The sequence below is a fragment of the Tupaia chinensis genome, unplaced genomic scaffold (genome assembly GCF_000334495.1).
Source record: "Tupaia chinensis unplaced genomic scaffold, TupChi_1.0 Scaffold147534_1, whole genome shotgun sequence".
NCBI lineage: Eukaryota > Metazoa > Chordata > Mammalia > Scandentia > Tupaiidae > Tupaia > Tupaia belangeri.
In genome coordinates this window covers 1748850-1774810 of record NW_006207386.1, presented here as the reverse complement: position 1 = coordinate 1774810, position 25961 = coordinate 1748850, and the positions used below count along the sequence as shown (strand labels likewise).

General features: G+C 40.2%; 1 protein-coding gene across 1 annotated transcript in view; it reads left to right on the top strand.

Annotated features, from left to right (window-relative positions):
• Positions 1–25961, top strand: part of LOC102498647 (dynein heavy chain 11, axonemal) — a gene marked incomplete at its 5' end in the record, with an annotated part of 215821 nt that overhangs the window by 22443 nt on the left and 167417 nt on the right. The window contains 3 exons of the mRNA XM_006169843.2: positions 1–50; positions 517–659; positions 22506–22667. The exon at positions 1–50 is cut by the window's left edge and continues 12 nt beyond it. Of these exons, the coding sequence (XP_006169905.1) occupies positions 1–50; positions 517–659; positions 22506–22667 (355 nt within the window). The remainder of the gene's footprint in view (positions 51–516; positions 660–22505; positions 22668–25961) is intronic.

Below are 25961 nucleotides of genomic sequence, written 5' to 3'. Positions count from 1 at the left end.
GGTTCTAGATGAGAGCTTTCTGGTGCTGATTAATGACTTGCTGGCATCAGGTGATTAAACCAACACATTTCTTGAAAGATCTTCCCCAATGACAAATTATCTGTAGTTTCAGTGAACTTTAAAGAGAGATAATTTGTCTTTGAAATGTTTGCTGGGGCAGTCTTTGGGGAGAAACCTATAAACCTAACTAATTTGAGGTGTAGTGCTTTCTTAGTCTGCTTATGGATGCGAAGTGCTTGGAAAGGCCTTCCGTGAAGTAAATGTTATTCCTACATGTACGGGCTTAGTGGGGGTGTTCATCATTGATGTCCTCGATGTGTCCTGTAAATGCAAAAACCCAGGGAAAAAAAAGAAAAGGAAAAAGAAAAATGGCCTTTCTGATTTCAAGTTCTGACTTTATCATTTAAGCTGTAATTTGTCTTATAAAGCATTTTATACATTAAAAAGTCATATCTGAAACTTAAATTGTGTCATACTTTGAGCAAATCTACTCTTTTTTTTTTTGGTGGGGGGCAGGAGAAATTCTGGATCTGTTCAGTGATGAAGATGTGGACAAGGTCATTTCTGGAATTCGTAATGAAGTTCGTGGTCTGGGCATGGTGGATTCCAAAGAAAATTGCTGGAAATTCTTTTTGGCCAGGGTGCGACTACAGCTCAAAGTAAGAGACACTTGCTTTAGTTGTATATTATTTAAAACTTGCCTTTGAAACTATGATATAATTCTATTTTAAGATTTATATTAGGACTTGAATGTCAGTGATTCATTTTGAGAGGACATGATGCATTTTTACATGCCTGCATCCTAAAGTCTCCTGGGATGCTGAGCTCCAGGGAACACTGTGCTGAGGGGTGTTTGCAATACTCATATGACCTGCACGTGGTCTCTGTCCTTGAGGAGCTTATGCTGTTATAATAGGATACAGGAGACATTACAGATCATTGTCAAAAAGGGCCCAGCCTCAGCGTGCAAGCAGGATGATGCTATGTGATGGCTGAGTCCACATGGAACGTTTGGATTCGGTCCTGGCCCAACCTCACAGGCCGGCCAGTGGCGGGCACTTGTGATCCTAGCTAGGTGAAAGGCTGGGGCAGGAAGATTGAGTCTCAGTGAGACCCTGTCACAAATACCTCTCTCTGTCCCTCCATTCTCCCACCATGAAAAAATGGTAATTGCCATACAAGAAAAATGTAACTAGATCACACAGGAGTGCGGTGTCCTTCCTGAATAGAGTTTTTTTAGTGATGGCCATGTGGCAAGTGTGGGTCGGAATTTATGGAGAGGAACTCTCAGGGAGAGAAAATAGCATTTATATAAGGGTAAACCGTACGGTACATATTGGGAGAAGCCAGAGATGGCTCTAAAAGACTGGAGTGTAGAATTCCTTTTCCTGCTGGAGGAACAAGGTGGATAGGTCTGAAAACATCAACTGGGACGAAGTAAGGGGGTTATAAGTCTGTGAGCAGTGAGGGGAATTTTGAATTAAAAGAGTAATTATTATGTCAGTACTTCAGGAAAAGTACTATAGGAGTATCAGAGGCAAAGGGATGGGAAGTGGCAACTGCTGTGAATATTTATTTGCTAGAAGACTGGAAAGTAGAGTAACTAGGTTTCTCCTACACTCTACCATTTCAAACTTCACATTAACTTTACTGAACAATTCTGGACAGAGCTTTAGAGAGTTAGAATGTAAGGATCAGTTACCCAGAAATTTTTTTCATTATAAAAAATGTCGCTAAAACTATGTTTGATAAATTACAAGATAGGGATTTCCCCTGGTGTGTATATTTCAAGCACATTTTCTCCATGGACTGGGAAAACAAGTACAATAATAGAACTTGAGAGAGTAATGTGGTTCTCAGAGACTGTTCCTCAGAGTAACAAAATTGACATCACCTGGAGGGAGCAGGATGGTGAGGTGGTGGGAAAATGCCATACTCTGCATAGGAAGGTTCCCAGTTCAAGTCCAGGGACCTCCCTGAGTATGCCAGGCACATACTTGCCCATGATATGGGGCTGCCTGAAGGTGTGGGTAGATCACAACATTAGGACCCAGTTGGGGCTGCTTTTTCTCTGTCTGTCTGTCTCTGTCTCCCTTACTGAAGGAAGGAAAGAAGAAAGGGGGAGGAGAAGGGAAAAAAGAAAAGAAACTTGAACAAACAAACAGATTCTCCTGCCGTACCGCAGACTTTCTAAACTAGACACTGGTTGGAGCCAAGAAATCTCTGTTATGTTATGTTTTGTTTGTTTTTTTAGGCAGGTTCTAGCCACGTCATGGTCCTCCTACCTTAGCCTCCAACCCAAGTCAACAGGCACACACCACCACATGTGGCTTTCTACAATTTATTTTTATTTATTTATTTGTATTTATGTATTTTTTAAAAGATTTTTACTATAGGGCATGTGTGCTTACCAGAGAGACAGAGACGGAAAGACAGAAAGTGAGAAATCACCCCCCAAGGGAAATGCCTATACTTCAATCCTTTCTCCTCCATTCTGCTCTTGGGATTTGGGGCATACATGCACTGGAGCCCAGTTTGAGTTTGTTTGGTTTTTTAAGTTTTCTCTTTTTAGAATTGTTTATTAATTTTATTTATTCATTCACCTATTATTTTTAATTTGACCTGAGAAAGGCAGACACACAAAGAGAAGGAAAGTGAGAAAGCAAGCCACCAGGTCCGGGACTCGAACTGTGGTCAGCCACGTGGGAATGTCCAGTGCCTTAACCACCACACTACCTGCCAGACACCCCCCAAACCCCAGTTTGAGTTTTAAGCCTCTGGGTCCAGGACTTAAACCACAGTTGACCCTGTGGGAGTTCAGCAACATAACCACTAGGCTATCTGCTGGCCCTATTTTTATTATCATTTTAGGCAGACTCTTTTTTTTAGACAGGGTCTTATCTTCCAAACTAGCCTTAAGTTTGCAGTCATCCTGCATCAGCCTCCCCAAATCAGCATGATTACAGTGTGTATCCCTGTGCTCAGCTTTGGGGTTCAACCAGGAACCACACTTATGTGGTATGTGGTCCTAGCCTGTGCAAAGCACAGCATCTTAACAGCACACCATCTCAGGTGGGCTCTGGAAATCTGTTACCTGTTTTACCAAGTTCCTCAGATGATTGGGAGGCAAGCAGAACTTGGAGAACCCTTGCTTATGTGAGAATGACCATCTTTTACAGACATCATTTCTATTTAACTTTGCTTCTATAGGACAGACTTCTAAACGGAGAATTGCTAGGTTCGGTAGTTATAGCTTGTGGTAGTTTTAAAACAGGCCTGCAAATTATTATTCTTTTTTATTTTTTAATTAACAGATGAGGTCTAGATTCCTTTTCCTTGAACTAGGTGGGCTATAACTGCTTCAAGTAAAAGAATACAGCAGATGTGATGCTGAGAAACTCTTGACACTAATTCACAGAGGGTCCATTTACCTGTATTAAATTGTATTTTTGTTTATAGAAGTTCTCTATATTAAGAAATTAGATTTACATGAATCTCATATATATTTTCCTATTCTAGCATTTATCCTTTTCTAACTGATTTTTTATTTACATTTTATCACTGTACATCTTTACAATATACAACATGGCTTTTCCCAGCATGAAAACATGCATATTACTCAAGTCAAAGACATTACCATAAATGTTATCAACACATAATTTTTCATTTTTTGTCTATTAAATTTTTTTTCCAATTACCTCTCCCTCATCCCAATAACATTTATCTTTTAATTCTATATAGTACATGTTTATTTAGAATATTTTTTAATATGTATTCATCAGTGTTTGCTTTATTTTTTATATTTTTATTTTTTTGGTAAAATTAAGCAAGTATTGGGGTCAGCAGATGGTGTGGTAGTTAAGGAGCTGGGTTCCCATACAGCTGACAGTAGTTCAAGTCTCAAACCCAGTGGCTTGAAAATCAGACCAGGTGCATGTGTGTCCATGTGCAAAATCCTGAGAGGAACAAGGAGAAGGGACTGCAGTGTAGCCATTTTCCTTAAGGGGAATGACTCCTCACTTTCCTTCTCTCTATCTCCAGCAAGTGCATGTACCCTATGGCAAAAAACCTAGGGACTAGCAGATGGTGTAATGGTTACATCACTGGAGTCCCACGTACTTGAGCACAGTTCAGGTCCTAGACCCAGCGACTTGAAACTCATGCTGGGGAGCCGGCAGGTGGTTTGGTGGTTAAGAGGGCTGGACTCCCACATGACTGACTGCGATTCGATTCCCAGACCTGGCAGCTTGTGCTCTCTCGCTTTCTCTCTCTCACTCTGTCCCTCTATGGTCAAATTGAAATAAATAAGTGAATGAATAAAGTTAAATAAAAATAATTTAAAAAACAAACTTATGCTGGGCGCATGTGCGCGTATTCCCATAATCCCAAGAGGAGACTAGAGGAGAAGGAATTGCGGCATGGCCATCCCTCCCCAGGGGGGAAGGTGGGTGATTTCATGCTTTCTGTCTCTCTGTCTCTGTCTCTCTGGTGAGCACACACATCCTATAGCAAAAATCTCTCTAAAAAATTTAAAAAGAAAGAAAAAGAAATAATTTTACTCTCCAATAGTATCTTCACTAGAAGTGGTTGCAACCTCGTTAGGCTACAAATAATAACCACAGACACCAACACACAGTTCCTTAGCCCTTTCAGATTCATCAGTCTACACTGGCTCAGTGTCGCTGTGAGAGCCCCATGTTCTTTTCATCTTTCCCTCCTGTCAGCTTTCATCGTGATGTGTAGAGAAGTTCACATCCCATACAGGAGGAAGAAAAGAGGAGAGAACTTGGGGACTGAGTCTATCAGGAGACCAAAGCTCTCCTCCGAAACCCTAAGCTAATGTTTGACTGGCCACAACTGTGTCACACACATCCCTGCTACCAACGAGTCTGGGGGAGGGACTAATTGATCTTGGTACACTACCCATATGTATAATATTGGAAATGGATTTTGGAATAGTTAAAAAGCGGGGGTATCAATCATTCCCATGCTCATATGCTTTCATGCACTATGTTTAAAACTGGGCCACCTGGGAACCAGCAGTTAGCGTAATGGCTATGTCGCTGGACTCCCAGGTAGTCGCCCGCGGTTCGCGTCCCGGACCCGGTGGCTTAAAACTCATGCCGGGCGCATGTGCGTGCGTGCCCAAGATCCCGAGAGGAGAATGGAGGAGAAGAGATTGTGGCGTGACCATCCCCCCTGGGAGGGTGATTTCTCGCTTTCTGTCTCTATGTCTCTCTCTGTCTGGCGAGTGCACGCGCCCTATAGCAAAAAATCTCTCCCCCCCAAAAAAAGAAACTGGACCACCTATGGAATATATTTCTTAATGTCTGTAAAGAGTAAGTTGAGAGGGTTCAGGTTATTTTCCCTAAAAGTTACCTTTTTATCTCAACATCATGTATTTCTTCCTTACCAGTTTCAAGTACCACCTTTATTGTATGTCAGATAGCCATATTATTGGGTTGTTGAAAAAGTCATGATGCACTTTGTATAGGAAAAGTATGTCATGACTTTTTGGACAATCCAATAATTGAATCTTTTTCCAGATTCTCTGTTTTCTTGTTAAGTCTCTTTACTACTGATCCCAGCATTGCACTATGTTAATTATTAAAGCTTTATTATGTATTTTGGTATCTTACTGCTTGTTCTTGTCAGATCTTTCCTATTTGTACTCACATGTTTATGTCTGGTACCCATTAGAATCATTTTGTCAAATTCTGAGTGTATCCCAGTTTAATTTTGATTGAAATCTTGCTGAATGATTTCTTTTTTCTATAGCGTGAGAGTATATGTGCTTTCTGGGGGCAGAGGGGTAAAGTGAGAAAGGGGGGATGATCACACCTCGATCCCTTCTCCTATAATCTCCTCTCAGGATTTTGGGCACACACAGGTGTTTCTCAAGCCACCAGGTCCGGGACTCTAACCCTGTAGTCAGCCACATGGGATCCAGATGCCTTAACCACCACTCCACTGCCTGGCCCATTATTTTATATTACGGATAATTTGATTTTTATGATGTAAAATCTTTCACTGCTTTTATTGAAGGAGTCTTTCTCTCTCTCTCTCTCTCTCTCTCTCTCTCCAGAAGGTGCAGGTGCTTGCCAGACACATGAAAGGGAGAAAGTGTACCTCCCCCAGGGCATTGTCTAGCCACCATTCCTTCTCCTTTGTCCATTCTCTCAGGATTTGGGGCATGTTTTTCAAGCTGCCGAGACTGGAATTTATACCACCATTGACCATGTGGCATCTGGCTCCCTTACCACTAGGCCACAGGGCCACCCTGGAGGCATATTTCTTTAATAAAATTTTATAATGTCACAGTATTTGTATATAGGGAAGCTATTGATTTTTAAACTTAGAAACCAGCTACTTAATATGTCTTCTTCAGTTTCTGGTAGTTGGTTGATATCATACAGCACGCAGGTGAGGACACTTTGTCTTCCCTGCTGCTCAGTTTATCTCTTCTCCTCCCTGGCTGCATTGGTAAATACTAGAGAACAATGTTAAATAATAACGGCGAGAGTAGGAATCTTATCTTGATTCTTCCTTTAATGGGGATGTTTCTAAAGTTTTACTGTTAGGTCTTACATTAACTTTTGAGTCTGGATATATATCTTGTCAAAAAAAACATTTACCGGAGCCAGCTGGTGTCATGGTGGTTAAGGTGCTGGATTCCCACAGGACTAACTCCATGGTTCACGTTCTAAACCTGGAAACTTGAAAATCACGCCAGGCACATGTGCATGTGTGCCAAAACTCCCAGGAGAAGAATGAAGAAGAAGGGATTGTAGTGTGGCCATTCCCCATGGGGAGGGGGGAGTGATTTCTAAATATTTTTCTCTCTTCATCTCTTCTCTGGCAAGTACATGAGTCCTGTGGCAAAAACCTTTGAAAAAAATAAAGAAGTATCAGCATTTACCCAGTAAATTTCTTTATAGCATCTCTGGTTTCCTTCCTGGATTTGCACCATTCATATAGGACAGTTCGATACACAGAAGTTTTGCATTTTATGGTTTCACAATCATCAGTCTTTTCCTTTGCTTCTGTGCGCAGACAGGCCTTACCAACACTGAAAGCAGTTTTACAGTCGTCTCTATTGTTGTCTAATCCTTTTCATAGCTTGTTTTTTAGTCCATAACTCCATGCAAGCTAGAACGTATTTTGCAGTTAGGTATGGATCATTTCCCCCCAAGTGTCACAGGACTGTTAACTGAATAATCTGTCTCTTCACATCTAAAACAAGTAGGAGGTGGATCATTTCTGTTGTTTTGTCTTTAATGCTACGGAGGAATCTCTGTCCAGAGGAGGGATTCCACATTTGACCCCTTCGCCTTGTCACTTGTTTGATGCCTCATGAGCAAGGCAAATGTCCAGCACCATCCTCTTTACCCTGAAAGAGAACTCATATAGCAAAAAAAACCGAGTTGCCCATTAGCCTGAAAATGGCAGCTTCTTTCTTTTCAACCCATATATGTTAGCCCCAAATCCTTGGAACTTTAAAAAAGAATTCCACATTGCTCTACGTTGGTGTCAGGTATTACATATTCACCAGATAGAGTAAAGGCTCAGAATTCCTGAAGATCTGTGCTCCCCCTTGCGTTTGTCCCCAGCTGGACCACGTGGGGCGTGCAGGTGCCGCCAGGGCTGCGGCACACCTGGCAGTTCAGGCTCACTGATGTGAAGTTGCCACCCCATTACCCATGCTCACCACCCAAAGTCAGCTCCCATTTGGAATACAGGGACAGTGAGAACCTGTTGGCATACAAAATGTGACCCCTGAATCCCCCTGGGCAGTCCCATTTAGGATGATCAGATGTGTATCCTGCAAATAAGCCAGTAAGTACATGCTCAGTGCCGTCTCTCCTTCACAGTTGTTTACGTGCATCTTTGCCTGTGTCAGTTCTCATCTTCCTGCTAGAATACAGCACTTCGTCATCTTTTCTGTGGACTTTGGTTAACCCAGTAACTTTCTTGCTCTCTCCTTTCTGTCCATCTGATACTATAGGGCAAAGGATGCTTGATGTACATAGCAGCCCTGTATGTCTTCTTCAGTTTCTGGTAGTTGGTTGATATCATACAGCACGCAGGTGAGGACACTTTGTCTTCCCTGCTGCTCAGTTTATCTCTTCTCCTCCCTGGCTGCATTGGTAAATACTAGAGAACAATGTTAAATAATAACGGCGAGAGTAGGAATCTTATCTTGATTCTTCCTTTAATGGGGATGTTTCTAAAGTTTTACTGTTAGGTCTTACATTAACTTTTGAGTCTGGATATATATCTTGTCAAAAAAAACATTTACCGGAGCCAGCTGGTGTCATGGTGGTTAAGGTGCTGGATTCCCACAGGACTAACTCCATGGTTCACGTTCTAAACCTGGAAACTTGAAAATCACGCCAGGCACATGTGCATGTGTGCCAAAACTCCCAGGAGAAGAATGAAGAAGAAGGGATTGTAGTGTGGCCATTCCCCATGGGGAGGGGGGAGTGATTTCTAAATATTTTTCTCTCTTCATCTCTTCTCTGGCAAGTACATGAGTCCTGTGGCAAAAACCTTTGAAAAAAATAAAGAAGTATCAGCATTTACCCAGTAAATTTCTTTATAGCATCTCTGGTTTCCTTCCTGGATTTGCACCATTCATATAGGACAGTTCGATACACAGAAGTTTTGCATTTTATGGTTTCACAATCATCAGTCTTTTCCTTTGCTTCTGTGCGCAGACAGGCCTTACCAACACTGAAAGCAGTTTTACAGTCGTCTCTATTGTTGTCTAATCCTTTTCATAGCTTGTTTTTTAGTCCATAACTCCATGCAAGCTAGAACGTATTTTGCAGTTAGGTATGGATCATTTCCCCCCAAGTGTCACAGGACTGTTAACTGAATAATCTGTCTCTTCACATCTAAAACAAGTAGGAGGTGGATCATTTCTGTTGTTTTGTCTTTAATGCTACGGAGGAATCTCTGTCCAGAGGAGGGATTCCACATTTGACCCCTTCGCCTTGTCACTTGTTTGATGCCTCATGAGCAAGGCAAATGTCCAGCACCATCCTCTTTACCCTGAAAGAGAACTCATATAGCAAAAAAAACCGAGTTGCCCATTAGCCTGAAAATGGCAGCTTCTTTCTTTTCAACCCATATATGTTAGCCCCAAATCCTTGGAACTTTAAAAAAGAATTCCACATTGCTCTACGTTGGTGTCAGGTATTACATATTCACCAGATAGAGTAAAGGCTCAGAATTCCTGAAGATCTGTGCTCCCCCTTGCGTTTGTCCCCAGCTGGACCACGTGGGGCGTGCAGGTGCCGCCAGGGCTGCGGCACACCTGGCAGTTCAGGCTCACTGATGTGAAGTTGCCACCCCATTACCCATGCTCACCACCCAAAGTCAGCTCCCATTTGGAATACAGGGACAGTGAGAACCTGTTGGCATACAAAATGTGACCCCTGAATCCCCCTGGGCAGTCCCATTTAGGATGATCAGATGTGTATCCTGCAAATAAGCCAGTAAGTACATGCTCAGTGCCGTCTCTCCTTCACAGTTGTTTACGTGCATCTTTGCCTGTGTCAGTTCTCATCTTCCTGCTAGAATACAGCACTTCGTCATCTTTTCTGTGGACTTTGGTTAACCCAGTAACTTTCTTGCTCTCTCCTTTCTGTCCATCTGATACTATAGGGCAAAGGATGCTTGATGTACATAGCAGCCCTGATTCTTTCCTAAGAGTTTAGTTCTCTGTCTTGTTTATCCACTTAGTTATATGTAGAGAGATCCATTTCTGATAATATAAGAAGTATATGCTCATTGTAGAGAGTTTAAGAATACAGAATCATATGAAGAAAATAAAAACTATTCTTATATTGTCTAAGAGATAGCATAATGGTACATCTCCTCTCAGCCATCTAGGTAATAAATACATTCCAAATATATACTCAGAACTGAAAAAATTTAGGTCACATCTCATACTGTTTCCTTTCTTTTTAGAACTTTTTGTTTGTTTGTTTTTGTTTTTATCATAGGGTATGTGCACTTACCAGACAGACACACGAAGAGATAGAGAGAGGGAAAAAAAGAAAACACCTCCTGGGGACCAGCAGATGGTGTAATGGATACATTACTAGACTCCCATGTAGTCAACTATAGTTTAACTCTTGGACTCGGCAGCTTAAAACTCACACCAGGCACATGGGTATGTGTGCCCAAAACCCTGAGAGGAGACTGGAGGAGAAAGGATTATGGCATGACCATCCTCTGGAGTGCTTTCTTGATTTCTGTCTTTCCAGCAAACACATGTACCCTGTAGCAAAAATCTCTCTAAAAGAAAAAAAAGAAAGAAAGGAAGGAAGGAAGGAAGGAAGGAGAAAAGAAAAGAAAAGAAAAGAAAAGAAAAGAAAAGAAAAGAAAAGAAAAGAAAAAAGAAAAGAAATCACCTCCTGGGGGGATGGCCACACTGCAGTTCCTTCTCTGTCATTCTCCTCTCAAGATTTTGGGCATACCTACACATGCACTCAGAGTGATTTTCAAGCTACTGAGTTCGAGACTGGAAGCACGGTTGGCCTTTTGGGATTTCAGTGCCTTATCCACCACACCACTTACTGGCTCCGCTTTCTTACAACTTTTAATTGACATATAATAGATGTAAATATTTATTGAGTACAATGTGATTCTTCAATAAAAGAATACAATGTTTGTCATTTAAATCAGGGTAATGAACATTCATCACCTCATATATCATTACTTCATGTTGTGAACATTCAGAATCCTCTCTTCTATTTTGAAATATAGACTAAATTGTTATTAACTGGAATTATTCTGTTATTGTACTCTAAAACTCATGCCTTTTACCTAACTGCAATTGTATATCTGTTGGGCAAGTTCTCCTTATCCTCCTCTCTTCCCTCTGCTTTCCAGGATCTAGTACTCACCCTTCCACTAGAACTCACCCTTCCACTAGTACTCACCCTTCCACTAGTACTCACCCTTCCACTAGAACTCACCCTTCCACTAGAACTCACCCTTCCACTAGTACTCACCCTTCCACTAGAACTCACCCTTCCACTAGAACTCACCCTTCCACTAGTACTCACCCTTCCACTAGTACTCACCCTTCCACTAGAACTCACCCTTCCACTAGAACTCACCCTTCCACTCTCCATTTCTATGCAATCAAATCTCTTAGCTTCCACAAATGAGTGAGAACATGCAGTATGTGTCTTTCATTTCCTCTAGGCTCACCAGTGTTGCCACAGGCTGAATAATGTTCCATTATGTACATGTTTTCTTTCTCCATCCATCTGTTGATAGGCAGTCAGGTTGATTCCCTATCTTGGCTGTTGTGAATAGTGTTGTAGTATGCACTCAGAGTACAGATATTTCTTTGGCATCCTGATTTCCCTTCTTTGGGATGCATACCCAAAAGTGAGATTACTGGCTCATACCGTTTTTCTTAATTACTGTTCTGTTTACTTTTTCTGTGAGAATGGTGTATAGAGCAAACTATTTAACTTAAATGTACTGTATTCTAAATAACCTTTTCTCTAAAACAGCTTTTATCCATTTATGCCCACTGCCAAATTCCTATTGGTTTGTTTGGATTTTTATATCGATGTATAGGAGATCTTTATATAATGAATAGTATTCATATGTCCTAATGTCTTTGTCTGTTTTACATGTTGCCAGCTTTTCTCAAAAGTTTATCATAATTCTGGGACCAGCAGTTAGCATAATGGCAATGTCACTGGACTCCTATGTAGTCGACTGCGGTTCGTGCCCCGGGCACGGTGGCTTAAAACTCACGCCAGGCGCGTGTGCATGCGTGCCCAAGATCCCGAGAGGAGAATGGAGGAGGAGGAATTGCAGCGTGGCCATACCCCCTGCGGGGTGATTTCTCACTTTCTGTCTCTCTGTCTCTCTCTGTCTGTCTGGTGAGTGTACACGCCCTATAGCAAAAACCTCTCAAAAAAAAAGTTTATCATAATTCTGCTAGCGTTGTTTATGATATAATTTCCAATTATACATGTGAAAAATATGTCAGATTCCTTCTTTATGGTTTCTGTGTTAAGGCTTTTTTAGGAAGCATTTCCACACTACCTAGATATAAAAAACTTTCTTAAATTAATTTATAATGTTTAGCTATGAATTTTATGTAGAGTATAGGGTGACTTTCCTACTTTTTACTCCCCAATTGTTCTAACACCTTTTATTATATAAGCTCTCCTTTTACCACAGATTTGAAACGCTCTCTATCTTGTATTAAATGCCTAGACATCTGGGATTCTACTTTGGGGCTCTCTGTTATGTCTCATTAACCTGTTTGTTTATGCCTGCATGGATGCCACAGTGTTTTCTTTATTGTAGTTTTATAGTATATCCTAGAATCTAGTAGAGCAAAATTCTCTTCTACATTTTCTTAGTAGCTATTGTACCTTTAATTTCCCAGATGAAGCAATAGATCAGTTTCACATAAAAAAAAATCCATTGAGACTATCTAGATTAATTTTGGGATAATTAATATTTTACAATATTGAATGTTTCTATCCATTTACCTACATTGCTTTATTTATTATGACTTAAGGTTTATTCTATGATAGTGTGACTGTTTTTCTCAATAGCCTCTTTTTCCAAAATATCCCTTGATATTCTTAATATTTCATACGAACTTTAAAATCACTTTGCTAAATTCTGCTAAACCTGTTGGGAATTACTAGAATCACCTAAAATGTGTTAATGAATTTGGGAAGAATTAGCATCTTTATAATAATTAGCCTCTTCCGCATTGGTAGCACATCTCTTCCTTTAGGCCAAATGTCTTTAATTTACCGTTAATAAAGGAGCGAGTTATCTTCATATTAATTTTACACATTTCTCATTAAATTCTTTTCTCACTATTTTATATGATTTTTCATTGCTGCCAAATTTTTAAATGATTATTGTGGGTATATAAGAAAACCATTGGATGGAGGGAAGAAGGGATGTACGGATACTTAGGTGTGTGTTTTACCACCAGTTTAAAGAATATTTATTAATTGCCATAAATACTGCATTTTTATTCTTTCAAGTTTTCTGGGTAGACAGTTACATCATCTTTAACTTATTTTTGTTAAGGCATTTTGTCACAAGGCATGTACATCCACTAGAGATGGACAGAGACACTGAAAGGGAAAGTGAAAAATCGCCCCTCAGGGTGATGGCCATACCACAATCTCTTCTCTTCCTGGGATTTCGGGCAAACATGCACAGGCACTTGGCATGAGCTTCAAGCCACTGGGTCTGGGACTTGAATAGCAGTCAGCCATGTAGGAGTCAGCACCTTAACTATCATGCCTCTTGCTCATTTCCATCTTTAACTTTTACTCCTTTCTAGAAATTATCCTTTGTATATATCTTGTCTTATTATAGCTGTACTTTCTGAACAGCATTTAAAATTTTGTTTATAGTTACTATCTTTCTTATTTTTAATTTTTTAAAAGAATTACTTAACTTTATTTATTTCTTTATTTTGATTTGACGGGAGAGAGGCAGAGTGAGTGAGTGAGGGTGGGGGGAGTGAGAAAGCAAGCCGCCAGGCCTGGGACTCAAACCACCGTAGGCCATGTGGGAGTCCAGTACCCTTAACCGCCACGCACCTGCCAGCCCTGTTATATTTAATTTTAATAGGAATGCCATTAACATCCTATCATTAAGTACTGGACAAAATGTGCCTCGAGATTTTTTAAAACATTTTTAATATTATTTTTAAGAAAACTGTTACAATTCATTATATATCTTCTTATTTAAACCTCCTTCTTTGATTTTCCTTGCTCTTGGCCTGTTTTCTTATTATGGATTCTTTTTATTTTCTTCTGTCCTCTTGAGAGTACTAAGAATGTCTTTAGTTCCTTTTTTCTTTCTTTCTTTTTTTTTTTAACCAGAGGATGCATGAGCTTGCAGAGAAAGATAAAGAGAGAAAGGAAGAAGGCGAAAACACCCCCCACAATTCTTTCTTCTTCGTTTCCCCATCCTGTCAGGATGTGAGGCATTCACACATGCATGCCTGGTATGTGTTTCAAGCCACTGAGCCTAGAATTCTAAACACACAGTTGGCTGTGTGAGATCTGCTCCCTTCATAACCAGGCCATGGGGCCAGCCCTTTTCAGATTTTTATTGGGTCACTGGAAAAGTTATAATGCATTTTTGAAGAGAAAAATACATCATGATTTTTACAATGACCCAATAAGTTCAATTTACCTCAAAGGAATTCTTTTCCCTTCAGTCTACAATGTACTTTTACAATTTTTCTTGGTCTGGTAGTATTTTTTCTTCAGACTCTATTGAACCTTTTTCCTTTTCTTCTTGGATAGAAGAGAGTAATTTATATGTAGCATGTGGCAACAAACAAGGTGGTTGATTTGTTCTTGGCTCCTATAGTAACATATCTTGGGAAGTTGATACTCTTGAGAGAAATTCCCAACACTTATATCCAAGGGGCAGATTCACATGGTAGCACATAACATGAGCTGAAAGATGTTAACATAGGTAGACATGATATATCCTTCCTCTTGTGTAAAAAAGCTCAAATACAGCTAACTTTCTAGTCTAGTGGTTAAGGGACCAAATCCCACATGGCTGATCCCAGTGGCTTGAAACACATGTTCAGTACGTGTGCATACGTGCCCCAAACCTCAAGAAGATGGGCAAATGGAAGAGAAGGAATTGCAGCGTGACCATGCCCCATTGGGAGGTGCTTTCCCTCTCCCCTTGAGTCACTTTGTTCTTTCTCAGAGGTCCATGTATCCTCTGGCAGTTTAAAAACAAACAAACAAAACGAAACAAAACAAAAACCTACTATACACAGCTGTGAGTTGCATATCAGCCTGGAAAGCAGCATGTGGACAGCACAGGCCTTGCTAATAATCAGTGATGAGGCTCTTATGCTTTACGCCACAGAAAAGGGTTTGCTCCTTGCTACTGGTTGGGATTTCACATGCAATCTTCTTCATGAATGGAAGAGTCTTATTGTTGGAAGGAAGGGAGGGAATGAAGGTAGGGTAGTTAAATAAAACCCCCTGGGCACCAGCCTGTGGCCTGGCAATTAAGGCAACTGTATCCCTCATGGCCAGCCATGCACTTCAAGTCCCAGATATGGTGGCTTGTGGGGCATGCCAGTCACATGTGCATGTATGATCCAAATGCCCAACCCTCAAAGGAGGAAAAGATGGCGGAGAAGAGGTGACAACATTACCATGCCCCATAGGGGGTACATTTTCACTAATATTCTCCCCCCCCCCATGTGAGTGTACATGCTTCTGGCAAAATTTTTTAGAAATAAAATAACTCTTTGATGTAAAAATAACACCTCTTATAAAAATCTGTAATGTCCAATATTATAATACAAAGGTCATGGGAATGATTTCCTTGTGTGCTATCTAAAAAGGAAATGAGTGTAAGTATGCATTGAATGTGTTTGTGTGTCAGATCTTTTGAAAAGAACTGAAATTAAAATGTTACTAGATTACAATGATTATCACCTCACGTCTGTTAGAAGGGCTTTCTTCAAAAAGATGAAAGATAATTAAGTGTTGGAGAGGAAGGAGAGGAAAGAGAGAACTTTTACACATTGCTGGTGGGGAAGTAAATTAGTACACCATTGTGGAAGACAGTAGGAATGGTCTTCCCCAAACTAAAAAAATATATATATGATAGGACCCAGTAATTCTCCTTCCTGGATATATGCCTGCATGACTGAAATCAACATGCTGAATGAGTACCTACCCTCCCATGTTCATTGCAGCATTATTGACAATAGCCACGATATGGAAACAACCATGATAACCATCATGGAGGAATAATAAAATAAGACACCTATATAAATCATGGATGCCATTCAGCCTTTTAAAAAGAGAAAATCCTGTCATTTGTAGCAATATGGATGAATCTGGAGGATACTGAGATTGATCAGGCACAGGAAGAAAAAAAAATCACATGATCTTACTTGTATATGGAATCTCCTAAATTGAACTCATAGAAGTAAAGAGTAGAATAATGGTGGGGCCAGCAGGTAGCAAGATGGTTAAGGCTCTGGACTCCCACGTGGCTGACTGTTCCAGCCCTGCACCTTGCAGTTTGCTTTCTCGCTTCTGGTCAAATTTAAATAAATAAAGATATCTTTTAAAATTCTTTTATTCATTATTATTATTTTGATGTTTGCCATAGGAATTCACCAGAGACAGAGAGAGGGAAAGTGAGAAAGCAAGCCACCAGGTCTGACACTCGAATAGCGGTGAGCCATGTGGGAGTCCAGCGACATAATCATTACTCCATCTGCTGGTCCCAACTTTCTTTTTCTTTACTTTCTTCTTTTTTTTCTTCCTCCTAACAGCAATACTTTTATAAAACACCCCACTCTATTGCTCACACATGCGTGAACGCACACACACACACACATTCACATATTTTGATGGAGAACTTTATACAGGAAGACAAGAATATGATGATAAAGTGAGACTGAAACAGTCAAACTGGGCAATATTTTCTGCACTAAACCTCCATTCTTATGAAGTTTCTTGGTAAGATTCAGATCTTATTATTCATGAAAGATACTGAGGCTTTTGAGGACAAATGCAAACATAAGTTACAGCTAAAAGCTTCTGGAGTAAGCATGTGGGAAGGTTGCTTCTGTCTGAGGATAAACTATATCAACTGCAAAAAAATGCAGAGTGACTAGTGATTCAGATTCCTATTACAAGAGGAAACGGACTGAGCCCTGTGTGTGAGATACACATAAATATGTGCTTACAGTGGCCTCTTATCTAAAAGAAATTGAAACATTGTACAAAACACGAAGAAGAGTGAATTATTGCAAATGAGTCATAACACCTGTGTGGGAAAAAGAAAAAAAAAAGAAGAATAGAAAATACTATGGTATGGATTCCAAAAGCAGGTTCCTGACATCCAAATGTTAGAGCTGCCGGAAATACATAGATGGTGATTTCAGGGTTTGCTTTTTACTTGTGAGAATTTGCTTTTAGAAAAGAGCACAGCTGCCTGAGGCATTTTTAACTTTACTTTTCTAGCTGACTTCTTTTTCCACCTCCACTGTTGGAGATGAATTTAAGCCAATTGTTCAGTTGTAATTGTCAGAAGCTTTTTCAGGGGGCGAGGGTGCATATTTTGGTGAATTTAGTTAGATACTTAAAGATAGATGATAGCTATTCAAGTGAGGGAAGGGGCTCTTTTTCCAAAACCCCCCACTCGGGATGTGCATCAGAGAAAGGAAGTTCCCAGAATGAACGCCGCTACGCAGCTTATTTATTAACTGGGAGGCACATCTGCCAGTTTTACAACGCATCCTGTAAACTTGCTGCAGTCCCAGCTCTGACCTTTGGGGACCCAAATAGCCCTGCTTAGAAGGTTCTTTCAGGGCAGGTGTGGCAATATTTGCATGGTAGGTTTTAGCTGACCTTAGTTGAAATCACATCAAAAGACAGACTCTCTTTGGAAGCTGTTTTACCACAGAACTGGTCAAAATCTGAAGTCTAGAGAGCCACTGCCAAAGGTACAATTACCAAGATACTGCCATATCTTCAAAAAGTTGATTAAAAGGAAGGTCATGAAATACCTGCATGGGGACCAGCAGTTAACATAATGGCTATGTCGCTGGACTCCCATGTAGTCGACCACTGTTCGAGTCCCAGACCCTGGCTTAAACTCAGCCAGACGCGTGTGCATGTGTGCCCAAGATCCCAAGAGGAGAAGGGATTGTGGTGTGGCCATTCCCCCTGGGGGGTGATTTCTCGCTTTCTCTCTCTCTGTCTCTCTCTGTCTTTTTGGCCAGCGCATGTGCCCGATAGCAAAAACCTCTCCAAAGGAAAAAAAGAAAAAGAAAAAATTACATGGATTTGAAAATTTTTTGTGCCAAAATAAACTCGTACTTTAGTTCCAGTTTTCTAGGAACCTTTTGAAGTATACTTTTATGTTCTCCTTTCTCATACAGTAGTGGAGGCGCACACAGAGTATTTGTTTTGTCAGTTATCTTGAACACTATTCATCACCGGAAAATCATGTCTGACTTTTGTAATACTGCCTCAACAGCCATTATGTTCATGAGAGAAGTTAACTGAAGTTTCTAGTAGCTGACTCTTAACGGTGAGACTTTGATACACATCATGAAATGCTGATTAACACCCTACCCCCAAACTTGTGAAGCCCTTTTTGGTATATACTTCAGATATTAACTAAAGGCCCCTAAGGTGTGAAATAAAATGAGTATTTACAAGCATCTCATACTAACCTGAAGTATTTTAAAAGTAAATTATAGGGCTGACACCATGGCCGAGTAGTTAAAAATCCCAGACCTGGAGGTTTAAAAAATATGCCAGATACAGATACAGGTACATGCATGCCCCAAATCCCAGCAGAGTGCAGAAATGGAGGAAAAGGAATAGCGACATGGCAGCAGTTCACAGGGGTGGGGGGAGTGGAGGGGTGGGAGGGGGCTTTCTCAACTACTCAAGTAGGAGGATCACAAGGTCAAGGCCACCCTCAGCAACATGGTGAGACCCTATTAAACAAAAGTAAGTTATCAAAGTGATCTAACACCTTTTTTTCCCCACTTTTTAAATATGTTATACATTTTTTGCTCTGTTAATCCCATGAAATTTAAATAAATGTACTGGGGAAATTATCCAGGATGATTTCTCCCCCTCAATAATGGTGGGTTTTTTGTTTTGTTTTGTTTTGTTTTGTTTTCATGTGTGTGGTGATTACTGGGATTTTCTGTAAAATTGTGAAGACTGTTTTAGAAGAGAATAGAATAACCATTTCTAGATATTAGCATGGGCTACCAAAGAATCTCACATAAAACTATTATCAAGGAAAGCCAGATATTAGGAGAAAATCTGTGCTTGATTTCTAGCAAACCTAGAAATTACTGAGCAGCAAGTTGGGTCAATACTTGTACTCCATAAGGATACTGAGTATGATGCTGTCCTTACCTTTTCTAGGGAACAGTGTATTTCTATCATTTCCCAGGTCTTGTTTATATGATAGAATTTATATTAGTGATGATTTGTTATTAAAAATTCTCTAAATTTTCCATTTCACTCTGTGTATAGAGCCCTAGATTCTAGGAGTATTTTGCCAACTGCAAAAACGTAGAGTAAATGTTTCATGTAAGTTTTCCATAGAAAATGTAATACTATCTATACTGTCACTGTGTTAGACTCACCTGAGTGAGCTTGTTGAAAACATTAATTGCCAAATCTTACCCTCAGGGTTTGATTCCTTAGGTCTGGAATAGGTCCAAGAATTTGCATTTCTTTTTTCTTTTTCTTTTTTTTAAGGTTTTTGCTATAGGGTGCTTGAGCTAGCCAGAAAGAGACAGAGAGAGGAAACGAGAGATCCTCAGGGAGGATGACCACACCACAATCCCTTCTCCTCCATTCTCCTCTCAGGATTTTAGACACAAACGCGTGAGGCGTGATTCTTAAGCCTCCAGCCCAACACTCAAACCACTGTCAGCTATGTGGGAGTCCAGTGCCTTAATCACCACTCCATCTGCTGGCCCCAGGATTTGTGATTGTAACCAGCTCCCAGACAATCTTTTAGAAACAGTAGTCTCCCTGCACCTGTTCCCATAAGATCTAAATAGCATCATGAGATTCTTATTTAAGCAATAATAGGTAAGAGAAGAAAAATTCAGTTGTAAAATTATGGAAAAGAAATATAGTCCTTTAAGTGACCATTCTGTATTATTTTCGTAATAAAATTATTGAGGCATATTATTAAAAGTAATGCAGAAAACGTATTTTTCCCCCCTGAGGCTAAACATAATGCAACTACTCAGGATCTCAAATAAAAGGGTGCTTTTTCCCTTCTTCCTTTGTTATAATAATGTGTAAATGAAGTTTCTAAAATTGACACAAATGAAAGATGAGTTTCCACCTTTTTGGAAAGAAATATTCCAATATGCAAAGAAAAGAAAGGTATTAAGAGAGAACCAAGAACTGAGATATAAGTGGAAAGTATGCATTGTAACTGAGGCCCCTTAACTTTAGTACATGGAAAATTAGAGCAATTATTCAGTTTGCAACTGGAATATTTTTTATTGTAAATTGACAATTTATAACTATATAAATTTATGGGGTATGAAGTGATATTATGATCTATGAGTACAATGTGGAATAATTAAATCAAGCTAGTTAACATAACCATCACTTCAGATACTTAACATTTTTTGTGTTGCAAATGTAAAATTTATTCCCTTAGCAATTTTGAGATGTATAATATGTAACTGGGATTTTGAATATGATGAATAAATGATCAGTCAGCTTTTGCATCATTAAAAGACATTTTACCACATATTAAAAAAAAAGTGAAATAGAGCCTTATCTTATACCCTCTTCAAGAACTGACTCTAAATGGATTAAAGACTTAAACATAATACTTAGAACTATAACACCCTGGAAGAAAACATAAGGCAAAATATAACTTTGGCCTTGGCAATGATTTCTTTGATAGGACATCAAAAGTACAGGAAACAAAAGCAAAGTTAGACAAGTGGGACTGCATCAAACCAAAAAGCTCCTGCACAGCAGAAGAAACAATCAGCAGAGCAACAAAGCAAACTACAGAATGGGAGAACATATTTGCAAATGTATTTGATAAGGGTTTAATAGCCAAAATATAGAAGGAAGTTCTATAACTCAGTAGCAAAGTTTTTAAAAATCAACATAATTTTTTTAAATGGGCAAAGTACTCAAAATAGATATTTCTCTAAAGAACACACACAAATGGCCAATAGTTACATGAAAAAATACTCAACATTGCTCCTCATCAGGGGAATATAAATCAAAACCAGGGTGAATTATCACCTCACATCTTTTAGACAAGCCATTATTCAAAAATTCCAAAACCCCAAAAAAATAACCATTGTTGGCGAGGATATGGAGAAATTAGAACTGTTATACACTATAGGTGGGAATGTAAAACAAAGTGGCCCCTATGAAAAATAGTATGATGGTTCCTCATAAAATTAGAAGTAGAATTATCCTATAATCCAGCAATCCCACTTCTAGGTATGTATCCCAAGGGACTGAAATCAGAATCTCCAAGAGAGAGCTGTACTTTCACAATCATCACAGTATTATTCATAACAGCCAAGACGTGGTAAGAAACCTAAATGTCTACTGACAGATGAATGGATAAAGAAAATCGTACAGGACCAGCGGATGGTTTGGTGGTTAAGGTGCTGGACCCCACAGGGCCAACTCTGTGGTTTGAATCCCAGACCTAGCGGCCTGAAAAACATGCCAGGTGCATGTGTACACATGCCCAAAATCCCAAGGGGAGAATGAAGGAGAAGGGACTGTGGCCTGGCCAACATTCCCCCACTCCCACCCCAGAATGGGGGTGATTTCTCACTTTACCTCTCTCTCTATGTCTGACTCTAGCAAGCACACGTGTCTATGGCAAAAAAATCTAAGAACAAAACAAAAAATGTGGTACATATACACAGTGAACTATTCAGCTACAAAAATGGAAATCCTGTCATATGTTACAATATGGATACACCTTGGGAACATGGTGCCAACATGGTGTCACAGGACAAATACTGCATACTTCTACTTAACATGAGGTAGCAAAAGTAGTCAGACTCATAGAAACAGGAAATAGAGTGATGACTGCTGGGACTGGGGCTGTGGTTGGGGCTGGAGAGGTATTGATGAGGATGCAGGGAGTTGCTGCTCAGTGAGTTCAGAGTTTTACTCACATAACGTGAAAACATTCTACTGTACAGCATTGTGCTGTCAACAGTATCGTACCACACACTTAACATTTTAAGAGGGGAGGTATCATTTTTTTAATCACCATGACATAATTTTAGATCTTAGAATTTATGTAGGTTGAGCTGCTAGATACACATGATATATAAACTAAACATATTAAAAAACCCTTTTAAGTGAGATCATATGGGTTCACGTATGCTGGAAGTTTTTATTTGTTTGTTTTTTGCTATAGGGAGTGTGTGCATGCCAGACAGAGAGAGACAGAGAGATGAACAGAAATAGCCATTCAATATAGTAAAATATGAGGATTTTAATTTTAAAATATATCCCATCCATTAATGGAGCTGGATAAATTACAGAATGTGGGAAACAGAAGGTGAAAGAATTGCCATTGTTTTGTAATGATTTTTTTATTTTAATTTTTGCTATTACACTGTTATTTGTATAGCAGAATTGAGTAAAGTCTCCCACTCATAAAGATTATCATCAAAAACGTTTAAGAGTTAAAGAGGGACACGTTTGAAGGAAAGTACATGGCAGTGTCTCTATGTCCAATGGAGCAGCCTCTTTGGACAGGTTTGTACTTCGATTAGCAGGGAGGTTAATGTTGCTTTCCACTCAGTAGTGCTTTAGGATGGTTTAATGACACGGTTGGCTGCGCTCCTTTCTTTCATTGTGTAAGATTGCAATGTAATTCTTTGCTCACTCATCACCCTCGGTTTCTGCCCTGCCCCCCATGTCTCTCCACAGATCATTTTGTGTTTCTCTCCAGTTGGTCACACGCTGAGAGTTAGAGCTCGGAAGTTCCCAGCCATAGTTAACTGCACGGCTATTGACTGGTTTCATGCATGGCCGCAGGAGGCTCTGGTCTCTGTCAGCAGGAGGTTCATTGAGGAAACCAAAGGGATTGAGGTACGCCATGTCAGCCTGATTCAGTCTCTCTGTGTCTCTGTTTCACTCTCTCGCTCTCATGCACACACCTATACTCAAAATCTTCCATAGATAAGTACTTCCCGAAATACACTGCCTAGCAGCAAGCCTTCCTTATTTGCCTGCAATAATAAAATCTTTGTTAGTTTGCATTCTGGGGAACACAGTGGCCGACCTTTTGTCACCAAGTTGAGTTGGATGTGCACATGGTGTTTGCACATGTTTTCGCTCATGCACTGAAGGCCAGGATCATTGCTCCTTAAATCATAATGGGGATTAATAAACACAAGTCCTTTCAGTTCACAGTGGAAAACCCAAATAGAAACCCAAATCCAAACCTATAGCTATGCTACTAGGCTTAATTCTTTACAAAGTAAGACAATTAATTGTGATTATTCTCATTAAAGAATTTTGAGCAGATGCCAAAGTAGTCCCCATAAATTCCACAGTCACTATGTCAAATATATATCTGCCTATTTGTTTTATGGGTTGTCCTTGTCATTTCTTCCTGATGAAATGTGTATCTCTTATTACGTTTTTAAATGGTTGCATAAAACAAAGCAAAGAAAAACTTCAAGCATTCATATTTGAGGGTAAAAAGGATATAAGTATGAAGTTATCATTTCAATTTCCCCAATAAAGTTTTATTTGTATCTAATGCCTGTCGGATTAGATAGCTTGGAAAAGGGGTGATGGTGAACATTTCTCAAAAAGCGCTGTCTTCTCATTCCACTAAACAATAAGGCAAAAATTACATAGAATAGGTCAGTCATTGAAAGTGATTCTGATGGGCCACACAGTGGTGCAGTAGTAAAACGTGACATTTTGCAAGGCTGATCCATACAGGAAGGTTCCACTAGACACAAGAGTGCCTGTGATCCAGGGCGAGCTAAAAGGGGAGTGGATCTAGCATCAAGACCCTATTGGGGGACCAGCAGTTAGCGTAATGGCGATGTCGCTGTACTCCCACGTAGTCGACTGCGGTGTGAGTCCCAGACCCGGTGGCTTAAACTCACGCCGGGCGCATGTGTGTGCGTGCCCAAGATCCTGAGAGGAGCCTGGAGGAGAAGGGATTGCGGCATGGCCCTCCCCCCTGGGGGGGCGAGTTCTTGCTTTCTGTCTCTCTGGCTGTCTGGCAAGCACACACGCCCTATAGCAAAAACCTCTCAAAAAAAAAAAAAAAGACCCTATTGGGGGACCAGCAGTTAGCGTAATGGCGATGTCGCTGTACTCCCACGTAGTCGACTGCGGTGTGAGTCCCAGACCCGGTGGCTTAAACTCACGCCGGGCGCATGTGTGTGCGTGCCCAAGATCCTGAGAGGAGCCTGGAGGAGAAGGGATTGCGGCATGGCCCTCCCCCCTGGGGGGGCGAGTTCTTGCTTTCTGTCTCTCTGGCTGTCTGGCAAGCACACACGCCCTATAGCAAAAACCTCTCAAAAAAAAAAAAAAAGACCCTATTGGGGGACCAGCAGTTAGCGTAATGGCGATGTCGCTGTACTCCCACGTAGTCGACTGCGGTGTGAGTCCCAGACCCGGTGGCTTAAACTCACGCCGGGCGCATGTGTGTGCGTGCCCAAGATCCTGAGAGGAGCCTGGAGGAGAAGGGATTGCGGCATGGCCCTCCCCCCTGGGGGGGCGAGTTCTTGCTTTCTGTCTCTCTGGCTGTCTGGCAAGCACACACGCCCTATAGCAAAAACCTCTCAAAAAAAAAAAAAAAAAAAAAGGACCTATTGGGAAGTATTCTCTCTCTCTCATGTGAAAAAAAGATGATTCTGAAAACCAAAACCCTGCAGGATTAGGATATGTCAGGAATGATGTTTGTTCTCAGTAGGAAGATTACATTAACAAGGGCCACTGGGACCAGCAGGTGGAGTAATGTTTAAGACATTGGACTCCCATATGGCCTGGCACAGTTCGAGTCCTGACCTGGTGGCTTGAAAATCATGCCAGGCACATGTATGTGTATGCCTGCCCAAAATTCCAGGAGGATACAGGATTGTAGAGTGGCTATCACCCCAGGGGCAGTGATTTCTCACTTTCCTCTCACTGTCTCTTTCTCCAGTGAGTCCATACACCTTATGGTAAAGGCCTTCAAAACAAAACAAAACAAGAGCCACTGTCGCTACCCTTATTCTAACAGGCAAACAATAATCTTTTCAAACAGTCTTTAAACATTTTTTTCAATAATATATTTTGGTGGTCAGATGGTAAGAAATCTGTACATATTTACATATTTAATTAATTTCTTTGCATATAGCTGCCTTATTTTTTGTTATATTATTTTCCTTTGCTTTTACTTTTTTTTTAAAAAAAAACAGGCAACTATATAAGTACTTATATAATACATACAGGCAAGTATTCACTCAAGCCTACAGAATTTGTAGAGGGAAATCTATTCTTTAGCCTTTTCCTAAAATTTCTATTAATCTAATCGTTTATTGCTGCATCGCCAGGGAAAAAACTGTGTAACTTGGAAGATACATATATTATAGAGGTTTTAGGATATTCAACTGCCTCCTCTCTCTCTTATCCATATTCACACTTAGAAAGATTTCCACAAATAAATGAAAAAAAAAAATCTCGTTTAAAGTCTGCCAGAAATATTTTGTACTTTGAAATCTGGAAAACCATAAAATATGACTAACAGTGTTCCTAAGTATTAACCCAAATTTCTTTGTATTACTTTTTTTAAAAAAATTTACTATAAGGCACATTTGCTCCTAGAGAAAGAGAGAGAGAGGGAAAGCAAGAAAGCCACCTCACTCCCCAGGAAGGCTATCTCACAGTTCCTTCTCTTTCATGCTCCTCTTAGGATTTTGGGTACACACACACATGGCATGTCTTGCAGCTGGGTCCAGGATTTGAACCATGTACTCAACCATGCGGGCTATAGCTTCCCCAGCCACCATACCACTGACTGACCCACCAAAATTTCTTCGGTAATTTCTAGGTCCCTTTTATTATTGGAATTCATTATGACATTATTTTGTCTTCTAATACTAGTAAGAGGAGTTCAAAATACTGCTTTATTAGGGAGAGTCTGTATGTTTCTTTTGATAGCCAAGTTCTCGTCCAGTTCATTTTACTGGCCTGTTCAGTAAGGAAGAAAAACAGACCGGCTCACTTTGTTTCTGAATGTTACTTTCTCAAATGGGGGGATCAAGAACTAGTAGCATGGTTTCAGTTCATATCTGGCAAGTACTTTTGTCAGCTCCTTGCTGTGGGGGCTCTGTGCAGGTTTTCTTCTATTGAGGTAGTCGCCACTTTGCCATCAGC